The 21615-nt window shown below is 43.6% G+C and overlaps 1 protein-coding gene across 1 annotated transcript in view; it reads left to right on the forward strand.

Moving 5' to 3' along the window:
- The first annotated feature begins 2786 nt into the window (after positions 1-2786).
- rab10 (RAB10, member RAS oncogene family) overlaps positions 2787-21615 on the forward strand; it is a 32576-nt gene continuing 13747 nt past the window's right edge. Inside the window, exons 1-3 of the mRNA XM_080743937.1 lie at positions 2787-3583; positions 13188-13248; positions 18124-18262. Of these exons, the coding sequence (XP_080600063.1) occupies positions 3457-3583; positions 13188-13248; positions 18124-18262 (327 nt within the window). The 5' untranslated portion in view covers positions 2787-3456. The remainder of the gene's footprint in view (positions 3584-13187; positions 13249-18123; positions 18263-21615) is intronic.

Consider the following 21615-nt stretch of genomic DNA (forward strand, 5'->3'; position numbering starts at 1 on the left):
TATCTTTATAGTCATGTGATCAGGAGGGATCTGTCCGATATTTGAACACAAATTTTAATGTCTCAAATCATGAACGCATGCAGCTTGTGATTTCCATGAAACTTTGCACGCATTCCCACTAGGTCATGGAACAAATGCCACCCTTTTCACATTGGCCTGATATAGTGCCACCAGCTGCTCGGCTTTTGCAAAACACATTTTTGGAACAAAATCATGCATGCAGCACCCGATTGCCGTGCAAGGCCGAAAAAGACATGGCACCCTTTCCATACTGGCCTATTATAGCACCACCAGGAGGCCACAATGACCTTCCTGACCTGGCGTTACATCATTGAGCCACAACTCTGGGGTAATATAAATGTAGGCTGAATTTCTGAAAGACAGATCATTTGACCTGATTCAAGGGGGTAGTTCACTAGTTCAACCCCAAAATGACTTTTTCCTATCAATTACTAAATTATTACTAATAAAAAATGAAAAAAATTAGGGGAAAAGCACAGGAAAGTAAAGCTCTATACAACACAATGTCTGCTAAGAGGATTTTAAACCCAATGCCCATATTTGGTAATGCCCAATTTGCCCATATATGAGCATGTTTTGACATAACTTTGTTGACTATCATCGTCTCCATTCCATTTATGGGTAACAGGTCCGATATAGGCCTACATCACTGGCCAGATGGCCAAGAATTGGCGCGGTAGAGCGAGGTCGCATGTCGCCCTGTGGCGTCTTACTAGTTAGTGATCAAAATGTTAACATTGCTAAAAGATTTTTAGGCAAGCTACCGTCCGAATTCTTGAAGCCCAGCAGTTGAGGTGATATGAAACTCTAATGGATTCTAAACTATTCCAGGTGTAGCATGACAGCCCCTAAAGGACCCCTGGTGCTCTGTCGCGTCATTAACATCTGGTTTACGTTTGTTTTCTCCTTGTTTAGACTGGCATCGTGTTTCCACTGTGTGTCAAGTCTGTACTTGGCTTGGAGGAAGCAGGGGAATACTCAACATTCCAGAAGGAGCGCCTGATCTTCCGTCAAACTTCTCTGACAGGCAGGAGAAAGACAATAGAGGGAGAGAGAGACACAGAGAGAAATGCGAGTACACAGTACACTGTGTGCATAGTGTGAGTGTGTGTGTGTGTGTGTGTGTGTGTGTGTGTGAGAGAGAGAGAGAGAGGGAGAGAGAGAGAGAGAGAGAGAGAGAGAGAGAGAGAGAGAGAGAGAGAGAGAGAGAGAGAGAGAGAGAGAGAGAGAGAGGGCTAGTTATTGTATAGAATATAAGCCCCTTTTCGACTGCAGCTTTAGTACCACACTACACAACACTGCACCACTCCACACCAGGGACCACACCACATAATAAAAATATATATTTTCCATTACACAAGTAAGAAACAAATTGACCCAACTGTGATTATAATAGGCCTACAATATAAAGTATGAATGTATTACTATGATAACTAATACACTATAATAGATTATAACAGTGATTATATAACACAAAATAATCTATTATCATGTATTACAACTCTATCCTGGTGGTCTAAATGAAAAGTCAGTGAGTGATCAGTCATTATGAAGTGTTTGACCCTGTTTGGCCTAGCTCAGACCTACTTTGGAATGGAAACTTTTTAGTACCACGTTTAGTCAAGTACGTTTAGTACCACTTTCACAGTAGTGGAAAACCTGGCACAAGTGGGCGGTGTGGAGTGGTGCGGTGTTGGGCCATGTCAGTGGAAAAGGGACTTATAGATAGACAGTTCAGAGTAAAGTTCTTGGAGTTTGGGGAGCGAGGAGGATGTGGGAAACGCCCGTGACAAGCACCAGAAGTAGAGCTATGACATCACTTTGCCAAGTAGTAACGGCTGCAGCCTGCGGGAAGGTGTCTGCGAGTCTGCAGACCTGGCGTCTGCGAGTCTGCAGACCTGTTTGCAGACCCAGCACTGCAGACCCAGGTCAACCTCTCTACTGCTCCCAGTGGCAGCCAGGCGGAGCCGCTCGATTGTCCACGACATTGCAAGCGGCGCGAAGGCAGGCGGGCCTTGGTCCTGCTCTTCGCCCCCGAGCGCCGCAGGCGCGAGTGGCCGCGAAGAGCGGGCCAGGGCCGCGCGGCCGGCGGAGCGCCGCGCGAGTTACGAAGCCGTGGTGAATGCAATCGTTCTATTTATGCCCAGGCCGTAAGGCCTGGGCAAGCCCACGATAAACATCAGCATTGATGGCTGAATGGATAGCGTCGCCGACTTGAGTGCCAGAGATCACTAGATCGAATCTCACCGTCGCCCCACGACGCCCTGTCCAAGTCACTAAGTAGTATGGGGTCTGCAGACCCGGGTCTGCAGACGCGGGTCTGCAGGTCTGCAGACCCGGGTGCGGTGCAGACTTCCCGCAGGCTGCAGCGGTTAGCTTCTCGACTCACACAGCTGGGATAGTCTAGTCACCACCGAGTCAAAGTGGCCAACAAGCCCTGCCACCAAACACACCCTGAGCCCGGCCAAGATCAGCAAGCAACTGGAGGCCATGTTGGATCATAACTTAACATTTCAACACTGGGAGTAATGGTTGAATCAGAGCCCACATGTCCGAAGCGGTTACGCAGTAACATTTGCCCTTTCTATATGTCAATTTAACACACGCCCATTTACCTCTCCGGGTACGTTTCAAACAGCCAACCAGGCTCGTCGGTTCGTTTGAAAGGCAGCGATATGAGCCAATGGGAAACGGGCATTTTGACAGAAGGGGGCGGGAAAAGGGCGAGTGTAGGAAATCTAGGGTGTCGCCGCGGTGGCTCCCATTCGAAGGCGACGGCGGTCGTCTGTTTCGGCTTCTACTCCTTCTAAAAGAAAACCCCACAATATCTGCACAAAAACCTCGCTGCCAGACACGCTATCAGGCCGTCATTTCTTTCGGACTCTTCTCGGACGAGGTTGTAGCTGGAATGGGAACGACGGGGCGTGCCAGGAATTTGAATTAGATCGCTATTAGTTTGGAAGGAAAAGAGTGTAGTCGGGCTAGTAGAGGGGAGCCATTTTGTCCCGACTGTGTGTGTATGTGTGTGTGTGAGTGTGTGTGGGAGAAAAAGAAAGCGTGGAAAAAGAGGAATCACACGGGAGGATATCCTATTGTTTTACCACCTAGCTGTTCTTCTCACGCCCGACCGGGGGAAATCGTGGGATATTTGGGAAATAACGCTACTTTATTGGACACGGTTCTTCTTCTGGCAACGCCATTTAAGCAAAAAAAACTATACCACTACTAATCAACAGATCCACAAAATTCTATCAGTCAACAGACAGACCCACCACGGCCCACCACCAAGCCAAGGGTTGGCTGGAAAAAAGAAGAGAGGAGCTGGCTTTAGGATCTGATTAAACCCCGTGCTAGATTGATCTCCTTTTTCCTTTTCATTTTTTCATTTTTTTTGTCTTGGTGAACACGAGCTGTTTTTTTGTTGTTGTTTTTCCAATGGCGAAGAAGACGTACGACTTGCTGTTCAAGCTGCTTCTGATCGGAGACTCGGGCGTGGGGAAGACGTGCGTGCTGTTCCGCTTCTCTGACGACGCCTTCAACACAACGTTCATCTCCACCATAGGTAAGCAAGCAAGCGTTCACATGAAGCGCGCTGTCGCCTCTTAAAAAAGACCACCAGATCGTCGGGTTGTACTGTTCCGTTTTGGGGCCAGGCAGGCAGCGATAGCTCTGGTCCATGCTAGCGCTGCGCTAAAGGAGTTCTGCTTGTGAGCCCTGGAGCTCACAGCCGGCGGCAGCCCAGGCTGCTCAGTCAGAACTCTTGTCTGTTCCTTGAAAAAAAAATACACGTTCGCTACTCACCAAAACAAAGACGTTTCTGAGATGTTGAAAGCCTACTTTCCTGAGTGGGGACACTCTGAGCCCCCCACCTCACCTCTAAAATACACCTTTTGGCACAGAAAAAGAAAATGTTTCACCGGAAGTTTTAGCTACTCCACAGCGCCCTCTACAGGTCCTGTCAATAGAAAATGCCATTGACCAGATTTTGCCTTCCGGAGGAATATTTTCCTTTCTGGCTAAAAAAAAGTATATTTTAGACGTGAGGTGGGGGCTCGGATTGTTGCCACTAAGGAAAGCAGGCTTTCAACTCCCTAAAGCCGTCTTTGTTTTGGTGAGGAGCGAACCCGTATTTTATATTTTTACCACAGACGAGCGCCTGTGGTAAGATAGCAGCCTTTCCCACGGCGCAAGGGCTCATCCATGACACGGCGTCAAGGAAAACTCCCTTCTACCGCTCTGGACCAGAGCTAGGCCAGCGACACCCTCCTGCGATGGAGCATAGGCGTAAAAAAAGTAGCATTTAGCCTCCCCAGAGGCCTGCTAACGTTATGGAGTTTACATGAATGCTCTGTTTTAGCGTTTTGCTTTTTAGTCCCCGTGTTAACTAGTAGGTGTAGAACAATGTTGGTGGGAATTCGACATGATTTTTGACAGTACTGGCCACAAGTATAACCGGTTAGGTGCTATTGGAATTGGCTGTCATCATCATGGCTGTCAAACCAAAAGTTAAAAAGTGAAGTGTTGGCCGCCCGTCAGTTAGCAGAGGAGGAGGGCCGTGCTAACAGCAGCTAGCAAGTTCAAAGCAAGCTATCTCTGCCCCAATAAACGGTTATAAGAAAGGGCGCTTGTCATTTGGGACTTTTCAACGCACTGCACCTTTCAGAATGGGTTAGCAGGGCGTAGGGCTTTTTGAGTTAGCCCACACACACACACACACACACACACACACACACACACACACACACACACACACACACACACACACACACACACACACACACACACACACACACACACACTCACACACACACTCACAGGAGAGAATGTTGGCTAACGTGTTGGCTATTCCAGCTGTCAAGCTAACGAGCCCAAAGACAAATCATAAACAATTCATCATGGTGGCGTCATTGGCCTTTCCCCTGTCTTTTCCCTATACTGTCTGCGCATGCGTGTCCCAACATCAATTTCGCATGAGTCAAGTGTCAAACTATGTCGGACCCCTGCATGCATGCATGCATGGCCCACATCAAAGCTCACCTTACTGTACGCCCTTTGCTTTAGTTCAGTGAGTAATAACAACGTATACTTGTGTTCTAGGAGCACAACAGCCAGCCCAGCTGTTGTGCATTCTCTTGGCTGTGTGTCACTGTGTCATTGAGTGCAAAATGTGATGTGTGTGTGTGTGTGTGTGTGTGTGTGTGTGTGTGTGTGTGTGTGTGTGTGTGTGTGTGTGTGTGTGTGTGTGTGTGTGTGTGTGTCCAACGTGGTGATGATAATCCCATGCCAGTACTGAGTGGAATGCCATGCTCTGCTCTGCCAGAAATAACTTCCACCAACCTTGAAGTTTGTGGTCATTAAAGAGGCTCAATCCCACTTTCTTTTTTTTTGTTCTTTTTATTATAATTTGAGTCCCAGAGCGTTTTTAGACAATTATTTTTACCCCCTTTTCGCCCCAATTTAGTCGTTATACCAACTGATTCCTCGTCACACCCACACACATCTCTGTGTTGTCACTGCTGTTGTATCCTACTGAGTGAGGAGCCCCCACCGGGAGGACGTACTGTTGTATCCTACTGACTCACCTGCCAGTGAGGAGCCCCCACCGGGAGGACGTACTGTTGTATCCTACTGACTCACCTGCCAGTGAGGAGCCCCCACCAGGAGGACGTACTGTTGTATCCTACTGACTCACCTGCCAGTGAGGAGCCCCCACCAGGAGGACGTAGAGCCTTCGTCCTACTCCTCCCGCCAACACTCCCTGCTGACAGGTGCCGCCCCCTCCCAGCCCGTAGGAATACATGTAATGACCAGTATCACCCTCCCTGTCCGGCTTCCCTCCCCCGAACACGGACCGATTGTGTTCGCACAGACGCCGACATAGCCCGTTGCACCACAGGGGATTCGAACCCACAACCTTCCGTGGTGGTGGGCAGGGACTTTACCACTGCGCAGCCAGCGCCACCCGAGCGCACTTTCACTTTCTTTGAGTTTGCACTGCAGCAGCTGTCTGGTAACAAAAACACAGATAACTGACCTGGCAGTAGCTCTAAGCACAGACAGTGTGCTTAGATAATGGCCACATAATGGCCATTTTTGTTTATAATAACATTCAGGTTGGATTACAGTTGTTGATGTATAGCATCACTTGTACTTTGATCCTGCAAAAGGTCTGCGTCACAAGTTTGAATTTACTGTTTCCTTGTGACTTTAAGTGCCCTGTTTTGCTTTTGCTTTTACTTTGTCTTGGATCAAGATGTTTTGAAATGTTTCACAAAAGAAGGCTTGACTTAGATCTGGATATTCTGCCCTGTTGACTGTAGAACTCTGTTGGTGTACTGAGAACCACAGCCATGTTAAAAGACAACTCCGCCCTAAATCACTTCCAGGCTCATTTTCCTGCTTATATTGATCCCAAATGACTGTCCATGGGGTCTATTAGGCAGAAGTTTCCCCAGCAGAACCCAGCAGCCCTCATAGCATAGAGTGGAGCCTATCGCTTTTACACTATTTGTTGTGTTCAAAATTGGAGACTGGACAACAGGGACATTTCTGCCTAATAGACCCCATGGACAGTCTTTTGGGATCAATATAAGTAGTAGGAAAAGGAGCCTAGAAGTGATTTAGGGCGGAGTTGTCCTTTAACGGCTTAAGCCCCACATACTTCAGTTGACTTGTGCGGGGGTCTATTTGGTTTGTGTTGTGATCTTGTAGATCTGCTATTTTCACCAAATATTTGCCTGTTATGGCATGCCCAGTATAGGGACGCTAGGGTTCACATGGTTAATTGCATACCCTTTAGGTATGTGTGAGTGTATGAGTTTTACTGTGATGACAGTTAGGGGCCAGAGGAGCTGGGTTAAAAGTGACAACAGGAGGTCAGACAGACAAGTTCTTCAGCCCTCAGACCATTTCATTTTGCAACCTTTGGAAACTGGACTTTTCATTGCCCATTAAACCTTTGAGTCAGCAGCCACACATTGTTTTCCACCCACCTTCAAGGAATGTTCAACTCAATTTAGACTTTTCCCAAACTGAAACTTCAGATTGATTGCCCTGATTATTTTTTCCTGGCTAAAGCCGGGCTGGATTGAATCGATCTTTTAGATTTTCCTTCCTTAGAGGTTATTTCGTGGTACTTGACAATGTTCAATCATGGAGTTTCACTTGAAACCGTAGTCAGTGTTTGCTTCACTTGGTACTGATGCAACGCCACAGAGACGATATTACTTCTACCACTATGGCAAATGGGATATTTGTTTGGCAAAGAAAACTTAACTCAAATTAAGCTGAAGTCTCGTCAAACCTTAATGAACTGTACAGTCAATGTAATGTATAGCAAGCAACTATGTTCACCTTGAAGTATTACAATTAGGAACAGATTCAGAATAGGAAAGAATGGCTGATGGAATGTTTCCACAAAAAGCCAAAGAATCTCCAGATTGTCCACAAAACACTACTGCAAAAACTGCTCACCGTTTTTATTTTTTTGTGTATTGTTTCTGTCTTTCCCACTGAAAACCATGACCTTTTACTGCATCCCTTTTTTATTAAGCTAAACATGCATGCTGGTTAAGTTTCTGTTGTGTGAAAAAAAATCAAGTCACAGTTTGGCACCTCTCTCTGTGGCATTTCTTTATGGCTAGTGTACTGCACCTGAGACTAGCTCAGGTACATACAGAGTGTACGTGTAACCATATTATGAACCCTAGTGTCCCTGTTCTGGGGCGAACATCCTGCATAAATATCAGATCTACATGCTCACAACACATTGTGTTGCTACACGTTGAGCCGTGCTTGTGATGAACAAGTTTCAGTTAAGAGATTTGGTGTTGAGGGAAAAAAGGAGAGGACCCAGTGGAGTAGGGTCTTGGGGTCAACTAAGTATAGGGTTTAAGTGTGACGGTGCAAGTTAGCCAAAGAAGATCATCTCAGAAGTATTGCAGGACAGCCAGCAAATAGCAAACACAGAGGTTAAACTGCAACCTGTATTTTTGTTGCATAATGGCAAGTGGATCCAAAGACTTTATTTGCCATTTGTCATTTTACGGGAAATTATATGACATGTTGTTTACAGAACCAAATACTGAAGGCAATACCAAAATAGTTTTGGGAAAAGCAGAGCCGGGAAACGCAGACAATCATGACATAGATTAATTGGTGTGAGTGAGAAACAACAGTGCGTGGGCGCATCCCCTTCATGCAAGTTCATGCCACACTCATACTTGTGGAGACAGAGATGCACAGCTGCTTGTCAAAATGAACCATACCGGAAACTCCCCTCACTGATACCCCCGGCCCCCCTTCACTGATACCCCGGCCCCCCTTCAATCTTCTCTCTTTCCTTCTCTTTCTGGCGTTTCCCTTCCGATGTACCTGGGGAGTCTGCACAGCAGAGCACTGAAAGAGGCACGCTCTTGTGTCCACGTTCGGAAATCCGTTCCCACATATGTTGTTTTAACTTTGCATGGAAAGTGCTGGTAACTTAATTTCACTGAGGAATTCCTACTTGAGGATCCATGGTCCATCAGGGATAAATGGAATGTTTGCCACAGCTGTCTTGGACGAATAGTGCTGGTAATTTGGATCTAAAGGGCTTTGCACACAGGCCAGTTGCGTTTATTCCGTTTGCTGCATGATTTAAAACGAATTGGATTTGGTGTGCAATGCTGTGCGGAAATCAGCACTGCGGATCTGAAATGCAGTCATAAAAGGAGTCAATGAGTTTTTCCCGCATGCAAAAAGACACAAATCGAACTGGTTTCGATCGGGGGAAAAAACGCACTGCCGCAGCCACTTGTCGGAGTTGTCGCATGGCAAATTCGGAGCAGGTGTGCATGCGGTCATAGAGAATCATTGGTTTCTTAAAAAAAACAATGAAATTGTCTGTTTTTCCGTGCGAAAAATCGCGCCTGTCTGCAAAGCCCTTTACAGGAGGACACCCATTTTCCAGTTTACAATTCGTACAGCTCATCACCATAAATGTGTCACTCATAAAATGAATAGCAGCATACTGTATATTGATGAAAAAGAGATGTTTGTTTGTAGTCGCACTGATTCCATATTCTTTCCCTGCAGTAGTGTATTACATTACATTACATATTGGCCCTATACACACTGAGTTTCAAGTCCATTTCTTTGTACTGAAAAGTTTGTTTTGGAGCATTGAACAATAATACGATTCTGGTTCTTTATTAATCACTTCTGGGTCGTAATTTTCCCCAAATGTTCTTCTATTTTCTGTGTTGTGACTTGTGAGCGTTTAGATCATCTATTTTAGCTATTGACATTAACAATTACAACAATGTACATAGATATTGAGCAACCTCTTTATTCCCCTCTAGAGAGACATTCTTACTGTGGACTCTGGAGGAGGAATTGAGTTGCTACTTTTCTTTTGTCACTCACTTTGTTTTCCAATGTATTCCACATAGAGGTCTCCAACACGCTATTGTAATGTGCTTCATCACATGAGTATCTGATACCAGATTTTATTGCACAGCCCACACTTTATTGAGGTGATGTGAAACAGTGACAAATACAGGTTAAATCTGTGTCCCATGGGCCCCCCCCCCCCCCTCCCTGTTTCTCCCTCCCTCCCTCCCTCCCTCTCTCAGGGGTGTGTGTGTAGAACACAGTGAGTCACACTTTGGCAGCAAGTTTCTTCATTATTCCGTGGCCCTGCCCCACCTAGAAGTTAGAACACAGCTGTTTTTCAGACTTTTACAAGCCAACCTCGCCGAGTCTGAACACAATCACTGACTGGACAATTTCAACAGACGGCTCACGAGTTAGGAAGAGACCCAAGTCCAAGACCGCTGTTTATCTTGAACAATGACAGTTTGTTATTATTCAATTATCCCTTGAAATTGTCCGTTTGTTACATTCAGGGTTCCCACGGTCATGAAATTCCTGGAAATATTTTGAAATTAGATTTTTTTTTTCAGTACTGGAAAAGTTTTGGAATTGATCAAGGGTCCTGGAAGGTCCTGGAAAAAATAACTAGTGTTATACAAAATTCCTCAACTCTATTCAAATATGATTATTTCGGGGGTCACGGGCCTGAAAAGGTTGAGCCACTGGCATACACTACCTGTCTTTGGGCATTGCGCATAGGAGTAAGCGACTCGTTATTGAGCCGAATTATTGTTATATAGTCCTGGAAATCGGGTAAAATATTCTGGAAAAGTTTTGGAAATTAATTGGTAAAGATGTGTGGGAACCCTGTACATTAGGCCCTGAGAAGACTTCAGAATCAGATTGCATCACGATAATGGAATCTTTCAACTTAGTTTTCTTAAAGGTTATGTGTAAAATGTAGGTAGGTGATGTGGGCATTTAGAAAGAGCTAAATGTTTTCAATGAGGCGGATTCTTATGAGTATAAAATCATGGCAGAATTAAATTAAAGCAGAATTCCGGACTTGCCGTCTTGCTACGTTAATCTGTACTCTTTAAAAAAAAAGAATGGCAGCTCTGACGGCGAGCAGTGGGATTTTATGGTTAAACGCTTATTTGTATCGCTCGACAATTCTCTTTTCCTTTTTTTTCCTTACATCTGAACTGCCACTAAATCCCATCCACCTCCGATCCGCGCTAACTCGCTAGAAACTGACTCCTTTTGGGACGCCTGTTGGCCTTGCCTGACAGCACGTCACAGGTTCGAGTCCCAATCCCGAAAAGATAATAAAAGCACTTGTCTGGAATATGCGATTTTCCCTGCGTCAAAAAATGTAGCCCTATTAACCTGTACAGCGCAATAAAGTGTGCACAAAATGATAATCAATTTGGGCCAGCCGTTATAGGTATTACACTGTGATTGTGATTTAATTCTGACAAGGCTTTTTACAAAGAGGTTACGAGCTGTAAAAATGAAACTGCAGCTCCAGTTTCTGCAAATCGCTTGTAAACTTGATGACACAGAAACACATGCCCCGGTCTCACTTGATTCTTAACTTCTGCTGTCAAGCCTGGGGACACGGTGGTGGTGCAGGCGGTAGCACTGTTGCCGCACAGCTAGAAGGTCCTGGGTTCGATTCCAGCTGGGGACGCTGTGGGCGTGTTCTCTCCTCCGCATGGCCATACCCTAGGTAGGAAAGGGCCTTTCTGTGTGGAGTTTGCATGTTCTCCCTGTGTCTCCTAGGGTAGGTACCCTCACAAAAAACATGCAGTAATCCTGGTCTTTAATACTCCCTCCCCCTGGCTAGCCGGGGAAACTCCGCCCTATCAGGTGAAAAGAAGCGACTTTGACTCCTCATGCATTGAGTGGGAAAAAAATGGGTTACAAAAATCTTGGGGTAAAAAAAAAAGAAAAAGAGGAAAAAGCCTGGATATTAAAACTTGTGTCCGCTTATGTTTATCACCACTGTCAATCAATACGATTTGAAATGTGAGTTCATGCCTTTAGTTACAGAGGAAGGGAGCCTGTGATCTTTTTAATAGTCTTAAAAGAATATCCTATGGAAGTGATAATGTTTTACAATTCTTCATTGTCTAAACAAGTTTTGGTCTCACATTGGTGCATGGCAGCAGAATTAGTCATCTCATCCCGGTTTGTTCATTGACAGCTGCAATCGTGTTACTATTGCTGCACGTTGCAGCCGAATGTATCCTTCGTCGTACGACGGGGTCGTGCACCCGAAAATGGCAGATCTACAAGCTCACAACACGTCGCAAGCTTGTAGCTCTGCTATTTTTGATACGCGACCCACTTTACGGTAAAGTATACTGTAACTCAAGTTTAAAGGACTGGGGAGATGTTTTCACATTATTACTTTTCTAGAGCGAAAATATTGTCAATCGCTGATTTTTGGGCCGACGATGGCCGATAGGAACATTTTGGCATATCGCCCAACCATAGAGTAAATCCTTTTTTGTGAATATTATGTTCAGATTGTTCACTGGCACTAATACAAAATTGCAACTTAATTTTGCATTAGTCAAAACCTTGCCCATGTACTTTACTTGGCCTTTAGGTCAGGGGTTTTCAAAGTGGGTGACCAATTCTGAATGAATGAATGATTTTATCTGGAGAGCCGAATTGTCATGTGAAGCTTGACCAATCCTCAAAGTATGGTCTCATTGGACATTTTTAATCATCCAATCATCAGACCGGGACGGACGTTACACACACATTCTGGATGTACGGGACAGATAAAACCTGTTCATTCTGGACTGGAATGACCATATATGGACATGAACGGGACACACAAAACCACTCCTTGGAAGCGGCTTTCACCGCTTCAAAAAGTTATTTACAGGGGTGCTCTGAGTCAAAGAAGTTTGAAAACCCCTGCTTTAGGTTGACCCAACCACTCTTATGTCGTGGAGACAGTAATTGTGAAGGAACATGCTGGTCATTGCTGCGTGCTGATAGGATAGGCATCATGATGACACTGCAGAATCAGGAAGAGATAATGCCATTGTCTCCCTGATGGAAACACTTGTCACTCACTTTCCATTTGCCCCTCTCTGTCCCTGAATGTGTGTCACTGCCTGCTCTTCAATCCACATCGCACTTTCTCTCTCCTTATCTTCTCTCTGGGTCTCTCTTTCCTCTGGGACTTGGTCTTCACCTCTTCCTTATTCGCTTGGTACCACTCTAAAGCAGGGGTCTTCAACGTTTTCAGGCCAAGGACCCCTTAGTTGAGAGAGAGATGAAGCAGGGACCTCCACAACATGTTCATAGATTCCACATAGTTTCATTGTTTGACAGCACAATCATCAGTGTATTTTGGATTCATGTCAATTTGTGTTTTCAGATATTTAACCACTTGAACCGTCAATACTTAGTAAACTTGACCTTTCACTCTGTACTTAGTCTGCTCTTTTTCTCCTCTACACCAAAGCTCTTTGCCGAAAATAGCAGATCTACAAGCTTGTTGTGAGCTTGTAGATCTGCTATTTTTGGCTAAAGTTCTCAGAATAAGGACACTAGGGTTCAAGTTGTTAAAATGAAAAAGGAGAAAAGAAGGTTTCTATCACTCAAAGATTTGGAGGACCCTGGACCCCCTGTAGTAACTCTGAGGACCCCCTAGGGGTCTCGGACCCCCTGTTGAAGACACAGTTCCATGTACTGTATGTATCAGTTGGAGAGCAGATGCACTCTGACACCAATGTTGAATGAGGCTATAAAGCTGATTCTGTTTTTTTGTTGTTTTTGTTTTACAGGAATAGACTTCAAGATCAAAACCGTTGAATTGCAGGGAAAGAAGATCAAATTACAGATATGGTGAGTCAACGATTGTTCTGAGGCGTGGCTTTACATTGTTTTGTGTACAATTCATATCTGAGTCGTTAAAGTATGAGTGGCATGTGCAACACAATGAACTATCATTGAGAAGAAGAAGAAATACATATCGTCATAGTGTTAACTCATTCGCTGCATTTAAAAAATATATCTTTGAAGTTCCAGGATGCCACACGTCTCCATAGACTTCAGTGTAATTCATAGTGCACGGATCATGCACGCCCATGCCTAGATCATGCACCACGTGTGTGCACGCTGTTCACAGCTTTCAAACTTAAAAAAATCCCCTTGGAAATCCGTTCAGACATTCATGATCTAGCAGCCATTATGTTTTCATCAAATGTAAACAAACATGGCTGCCATGTTTGAAAGATGAGGTTGGTATGGGGGTAAAACATGCAATTTCACGATCGCGATCATGCCTGGTAGATTGAAGGAGGTCCAAAATGTTTTTGCAAAAACGGACCAAAACTCTGGCATGGCATCCTGGACATGTGGGATAACTCGGGGAAACTTGTGGTAAAGCAGTCAATGAGTTTTAATATCGATCCTTTCATTTCGATGGCGCCAATATGGGCTTTTAAAACATTTCTATAATACATGCAATCGATGTGTTGATGTGACCTGTTTTACATGTATTTAAATCTTTAAGTACAACTGGATTGGTTCCAAATTTAGCATCGGACGTAAGGATTTCGAGCATTTGATGACCAGAAACTATCGATGCATGCATCTATAAAATCATGTACAAAATAGAATCAGTATTGTGTGGTGTTGAAGTGAAAGACAATCGTATACAATAGGTTAGCCAGGGGTTTTCAAAGTGGGTGACGGGGCACCCTGGGGTGCCGCGACGGCAGTCCAGGGGTGCCGCGAGATAATTTGATTATATTTGAAATTTATTTGGACATTTAAAAATATATTTAGTATCATTTTAAGCTTGAAGTACAAAGTTACTTTCAGTCAGTTCTAACCAAAATGGCTATTATCTTGCTTTCCTCGCAACATAATCGCTAAAATATGCTATAAATATAAGGTGCTGGGAGTGAAAATTAGGAATATAATGTAGGGGTGCCTCGGATGAAACATAGTAGTCTCATAGTAGTCTCTCAAGAACAGACTAACTGAGCTCCAGTTAAGTGAAAAGGACCTTTTCTTTAACGATGGCTGGCCAGATTGCTGACATAGAAACATAGGGTTTTTCAAAAAACCTTAGAAGGATTCAAAAGACACTTATAGAATCGGGTCAAAATTCAAATTTTCACAATCAATTCAAAAATAGCAGATCTACAAGCTCGAAAGCATAAAATAATGATACACAATTATGTGTACCCGTTCTGAATGGGTTAAGCTATTCCGAAGATATTCGTGAATAGACGTGTTTTGTGTAAGGACGTTTTAAGAAAATGTGTTTATTTAGTGTGTTTGTCTGATGTTTGGTCCACAGACATGAACATAACACTCCCAACGGCATATTAATACCCAGGTCTACTTGTAAGCCGGGTGACTGATGCAGTCTGGGTGCTCAGTTTGAACCAATCATATAATGCACCATTGCACCCAGCGTGTATTCCACTATAATAATGCTTATTTTAGGCTCCCATCGTATGACGTGTCGCACATCTGAAATAGCGGATATACAAGCTCACGATGCGTCACATTGGCGCCACATTGTGAGCTTGTACGTTGGGTATTTTTGGCAGGCGACTCCCGTTGTACAATGAAGTATAAGTCAGGCTTTAGGGGAACAATAAAAGCATGTCCAGCAAGAAAAAGACGACTAATTTAATTTACTTTGCCCTATATTTCCTATAGCTGTTTTAGTAATTCCTGGACTCACTTTTACTTTGAAATGTCACTGGCAGCTATGGATGTGCGCGGCGATTAATTTCACTGACATTTAAAACGTTTTTATTGAAAACCTTTATTTGATTATTCTCAATTTAAGGGAACGCCCTGACCCATAAAATAGCCAATACTTTGATAAGGCGTATTTTGATAAGGCTGATAAGGCCAAATCTTGGGAAAACAATAGAGTGCATAAAATGAAATCCATTTTTAATAATATGTATTATAATCAAGTAACAGAATCTGATTTTAAATGTGGTTTTAGGAAAGTGGGTCAGATTAATTGGGTGCATAGTGTATAGGAAAGTAGGTCAAATGATTTGAGTGCATAATGTATGGCAGATATTGAATGGCAGCACATTTCCTTTATAAACTTGAACTGCTTGTGGCTGTCCTACAGATTCTTTCATTTCAGATAAACGTTTAGTTATTTCAACAGGTAATTGCATTAAATGATAGGCTACATCAGGGGAATTCAACTAGATTTAGACATAGGGCCATAATTGGCCCCTCACACATTAGAACAGGGGTCTTCAATATGTTCAGGTCAAGGACCCCTTAGTTGAGAGAGAGAGAGATGAAGCAGGGACCCCCACAACCTTTTCATAGATTCCATATAGTTTCATCGTTTGACAGCGCAATCATCAGTGTATTTTGGATTCATGTCAATTTGTGGTTTCCGATATTTAACCACTTGAACCGTCAATACTTAATAAACTTGATCTTTCACTCTGTACTTAGTCTGCTCTTTTACCCCTCTACACCAAACCTCTTTGCCGACAATAGCAGATCTACAAGCTCACAAGGCCTCGCAGTGCGAGCAGATCTACAAGCTCACAAGCTAGTAGATCTGCTATTTTTGGCTAAAGTTCTCCGAATATGGACCCACATAGGGTTCAAGTGGTGAATATAAAAATCATCAGTAACCACAACCAAGGACGGGTGTTTTTGATGAATCTATCATGGTAATAATGGAGTTTGACGTTTAAATGGGGTTATAAAGGAAGGAGGCGTGTCTGATCAAATGAATTATACTGAATCAAGCAACTTAAAATTCAAAGCGGTGGTGCTCTACGAAAGCCTGAGTAGACGTTAAAGTAGTCTAACCTAACGCAGACATTCTATGCCCCCGGCAGATCTCACCGGGTCCTCCGGCATCTCGGAATGGACGCGGAGGGGGACATGACTACTGCTGCCGTCCGCTTTGAGTAAATGAAGCGGTGGAAAACGAGTGATAAATCATATCGATTTTATAATTATAATGGATAAGCCTAAACAAACCAGTTCACATGAACAATACTGATGTAAAATAAGATATCTGAACGGCTACATATATTTTATATACAATTAAAATGTCGTGAGCCACAGTTACGGGGCGCTAACCCAGGCATTTTATCTTTGAAAATGCATGGAACGTTAAAATGACCCCTAATATGTATGAAAGTGAAATATTCCTTTAAACGTTAGTTGAATAACCTAAGCTCACGTTGTTAGTGGCACCTTCAGCAGTGTTGTGGGTTCCACACAGATTGGTGGGTTTCAGTTTGTTTTGAGTGCACAACAAACACACAGAGCCTTGTATAGAGTCTAAACTCATCTAAACCATACAAAAGTCCTGTACATTACAACCTACAGAGGCCATAAAAAGCACAGTCCCTACCTTGAGCTGTGGTTGCACTTGATAATTCAATGTCATGTTGAAATATGCTCATATGACTACACTTGGATAGCAACACTTCTGTTTTATTCAGTGTCCACCTTTTAGTTCGTACTCCCCATCTCCTCTCATTGCGCATTATGACTGGACTGCATCCAGATGAGATGGAATTCCATCACAATGTGAGCATGGCAGCCCACACAGGGATGTGGCCTGGCTCTCCACATCACCATTCCACTGAAATGCAAAGCCGGGGGGGGGGGGGGGGGGGGGGGGCCCGCTGGCCTACTGGTCCAGGCGCATACCACTTAGGCATTGCCACATAGGCGGCGCCGGCGACGCGCCCTGTTCGATTCCCGATCCGGACGACCTTAGTTAGAGATGCGCTGTTTGATCGGTGAGTGATCGCATATTTGATCGGTGTCGGCTTTCGGCTTTGCCGATCTACAAGCTAGATCAGCTATTTTCACAATATTTCTCTGTGGGACTGAATGTAACCTCAGCTTCAACTCCTACGAGTTGAATTGGATACTAAAGGAGCTCAGCCTGCAATCTCCTAATGTTTATACTTAACATACAATGTCAATGTTTTGTAAGAAGAATCATTAAATATATAAATGCTTCCACAGTTACACAATAAATAGAAGAATTTATGGATTTGACACTGTGATCGGGAATATGGGTATCAGCAGATACTGATTCCAGTTGATCGGTATCGGCCCCAAAAATCGCAATCGGAGCATCTCTAAAAGAAGTTTGAAATTATTCTTCGTACAAGTATAGTAGTTCAGGGTTCCCACGGTCATGAAATTCCTGGAAATATTTTGAAATTAGAAAAATATTTTTCCAGTACTGGGAAAGATCAAGGGTCCTGGAAGGTCCTGGAAAAAATAGCTGTGCATTGTCTTTGGTTATTGATTTTGTTAATACCTCTGAAATGACAAATTTAACATGGGCCAAATTGTCAAATATTAGAGGCAGAAATTGTGAAAATAGCAGATCTACATGCTCACAAGGCCTCGCAACGCGAGGCGTTGTGAGCATGTAGATTGTCTATTTTCACAATAGAACCGTGTTATACAAAATTCCTCAACTCGTAGTGCTCATCAGCGTCCCCAGTTAAAACAATGATTATTTCGGGGGTCATGGCCTGAAAAGGTTGAGAACCACTGGCATACACTACCTGTCTTTGGGCATTGCGCGTAGGAGTAAGCGACTTGTTAATGAGCTGAATTATTGTTATAATATAGTCCTTACATATTCTGGAAAAGTTTTGGAAATTAATTGGTAAAAATGGGTGGGAACCATGGTAGTTGTCCTCATGCTCTGTGTTTGGTTGTGTTTGTGTGCAGGGACACAGCGGGCCAGGAGAGGTTCCATACCATCACCACCTCCTACTACAGAGGAGCCATGGGCATCATGCTGGTCTACGACATCACCAACGGCAAGAGCTTTGAAAACATCAGCAAATGGCTGCGCAACATCGACGAGGTGAGGGTCGGAACCACTTTAACCCCGCCTTCCCATAGGTGTGCATTTTAAAGTGATTATACAGTAGGTGGGGGTAAAAGATGTATACGTAATAGTAAGACGCCTCGGGGCATGCAACGTCGCCCTAAAGATGGCCAATTGTCGGCCTTCTGGCCAGTGATGTATATCGGACCAGTTACCCATATATGGAGACCCATGTACTGCATATGGAGATCCCAAACATGCTTACTCAGTTATTTGTTATGTGAAAGTCCTATGATGTCTATGACATCTGACCCTTTTATGCCCATACATGGAGATCCCCATCTGTAGAACCAGCCGTTAGTGTGGTAAGTGGCCGATGTGGCCTCCATATATGGGCATTCCTATATGAAGTCCTGTTAGATATGGGCTTAAAGGCTCTTTTCCACCGGCAGCGATAACGATGACGATAACGATTTAAAAAAGTGGGTTTTCAATTGAAGTGGATCGGCAGCATCCATCCAACACCGATAAAGACAACGATAGCCGACAACTACATCGTTAGGATCAACAACGATGTGGTTAAGATCACAGTGATATGGAACTGGGTCTCTGACAAACAGCTCGCGATGCGCTCTGCGCGAGCGGCTGTTAATTGGCGCCTCTTCACATTGATGTCCGATAACTTTATCGGACATCAATGTGAAGGCATAATTATCGCTGTGATATTTTATGGCTATCGTCATCGTTATCGCTGCCGGTGGAAAAGGGCCTTAATATTGATGACATCAGGGAACACCATATGGACATAAAAGGGATTCTGTTAGTGTGACATCACAGTGAAGCCAGAGCGGCAAACCCATTCTGTTAAGAGTGGTTCCCCTGACATCACAGTGACGTCAGAGCATAATGTCAGAGCGACAAACCCATAGAACCACAGTGTCAGGAGTTCTAGACAGAGATACATACATACATACGGACAAGCTGTGACCGTTCAGAACTGTACTAAATTGCGACTTGCGGTCCCAATCATATACTGTGTACACACTATGTATATTATTTTGTTATACATATCTTTATCAAGCTCAATGAGTTGCAGTGCGATGCGTTGTGAACTTGTAGATTGGCTATTTACAAAATAATTTAGAACATTTTAGTGCTTCAATGGTTAAACGCATGCATCTTCTACCCCCTTTTTCTTTCTCTGTGGGACGTGGCCCTGCAACCTCACTGCCAGTGAAGTACAATGCCAAGATGACCGGGTTGCTTTATAGAGGCAGATTTAACTTAATAGTATGACGAGAAGTGGGAAACCTTCACTCATTAGATTTACGAAGACCCTAGTTTTGACCATTAGTGCAAGCAAATTAAACAGACACTTTTAACGCGTCTTCTTGTTGTCATGTCCAATGGCTACTTGGGCAAAGGAGGAAATGAATAGTTTTGCCCGAAACTGTCTTCTTTTTTTCGTCTTAAGCTTAGGATGCAGGTAGTACAGGGTTCCCACGGTCATGAAATTCCTGGAAATATTTTGAAATTAGAAAAATATTTTTCCAGTCCTGGAAAAGTTTTGGAATTTATCAATGGTCCTGGAAGGTCCTGGAAAAATAGCTATTTATTGTCTTTGGTTATTGATTTTGTTAATACCTCTGAAATGACAAATTAAACATGGGCCAAATTGTCAAATATTAGAGGCAGAAATTGTGACACAATAGAACAGTGTTATACAAAGTTCCTCAACTCTTAGTGCTCGTCAGGGTGCCGGGTCCCCAGTTAAAACATGATTATTTCTGGGGTCACGGCCTGAAAAGGTTGAGAACCACTGGCATACACTACCTGTCTTTGGGCATTGCACATAGGATTAAGCGACCTGTTATTGAGCTGAATTATTGTTATATAGTCCTGGAAATTGGGTTAAATATTCTGGAAAAGTTTTGGAAATTAATTGGTAAAAATGTGTGGGAACCCTCGTAGTTCCCTGCCTGACTGCATCATCCTATCTATCTACATTAGTCATGGATTAATCTCATTAGTGTGCCCTGCTACTCTGGACCATGCACATTAAACCCTCCCCAATTTGTGCCTCACGCTAAACTACAGCAGGGATCTTCTAACATTTTCAGGCCAAGGACCCCTTAGTTGAGAGAGAGATGAAGCAGGGACCCCCACAACCTTTTCATAGATTCCATATAGTTTCATTGTTTGACAGCAAAATCATCAGTGTATTTTGGATTCATGTCAATTTGTGTTTTCAGATATTTAACCACTTGAACAGTCAATACTTAATAAAGTTGACATTTCACTCTGTACTTGTTCTGCTCTTTTCCCTCTCTACATAAACCTCTTTGACGAAAATAGCTGATCTACAAGCTCACAAACCTCTTTGACGAAAATAGCTGATCTACAAGCTCACAACGCCTCGAAGCGTGAGGCGTTGTGAGCTTGTCGATCTGCTATTTTTGGCTAAAGTTCTCAGAATATGGACGCTAGGGTTCAAGTGGTTAATATAAAAAAGGAGAAAAAAAAAGTTTCTATCACACAAAGATTTGGAGGACCCCCTGTAGTAACTCTGAGGACCTCCAAGGGGTCCCGGACCCCCTGTTGAAGACCCTTGAACTACAGTATGTGATGTGTTTATTTCCTGAGGACTCTTTCCTTCATCCTTCATTATCTTTGAAGAGAGTTAAGCTGTCTTTGCTTTGGGATGATGAGGGCCCATAATTGTTCATACTGTATTTGAATTGTCAGTTCAATCTCTGCCTGAAGGCCATGTTTTGACAATTTTACCACCAATGATGTAAAACGAAATCCAGTGTTCTTGTCAATTTGACCAAAGGTAGGCTCTTCTGTTAGACATAAACGTAAAGGGCTGTTTAACCATAAGCACTTGTTGATCCTGCCCTTAATCTCACTCAACAGTCTAAATCAGTGGTTCTCAAAGTGGATTCCAGGGACTCTGTGGGTTCCTCTATGGGGGTCTAAATTGACCCATACAAATCTGTAACTCTGACAGTGTACAAATCCATTTGTACATTGTCAGAGTTAAGGGGAGACCATGAAATGTAAAAGTTTGAGAAACACTAAATCATCTCACGCTATCTCTCGCTATTTGTTACGTTGAATTGACCAACTCACCGATGCATCAGATGCACACTCGTTCAGTATAGCTTCGTATAAAGCTCAGTGAAATGTTATTCTTTCTTTGTTCTCCATTCCCCCACGATCCCTCACAACACTATCAGAGTTGTATACAAGCAGCATAGCAGCACAACAATGAGGAAGTTACGCAACTTATCACTTAAAATTGTTGTGGCATGCGCCTCAGACATGGCTGGAATTGGCAACTAGTTTCATGCGGATCTCTACTATATTCATTGTCGTTCAGTCATTGT

This window comes from Nannobrachium achirus (assembly GCF_963921795.1).
Source record: "Nannobrachium achirus genome assembly, chromosome: 16".
Lineage (NCBI taxonomy): Eukaryota > Metazoa > Chordata > Actinopteri > Myctophiformes > Myctophidae > Nannobrachium > Nannobrachium achirus.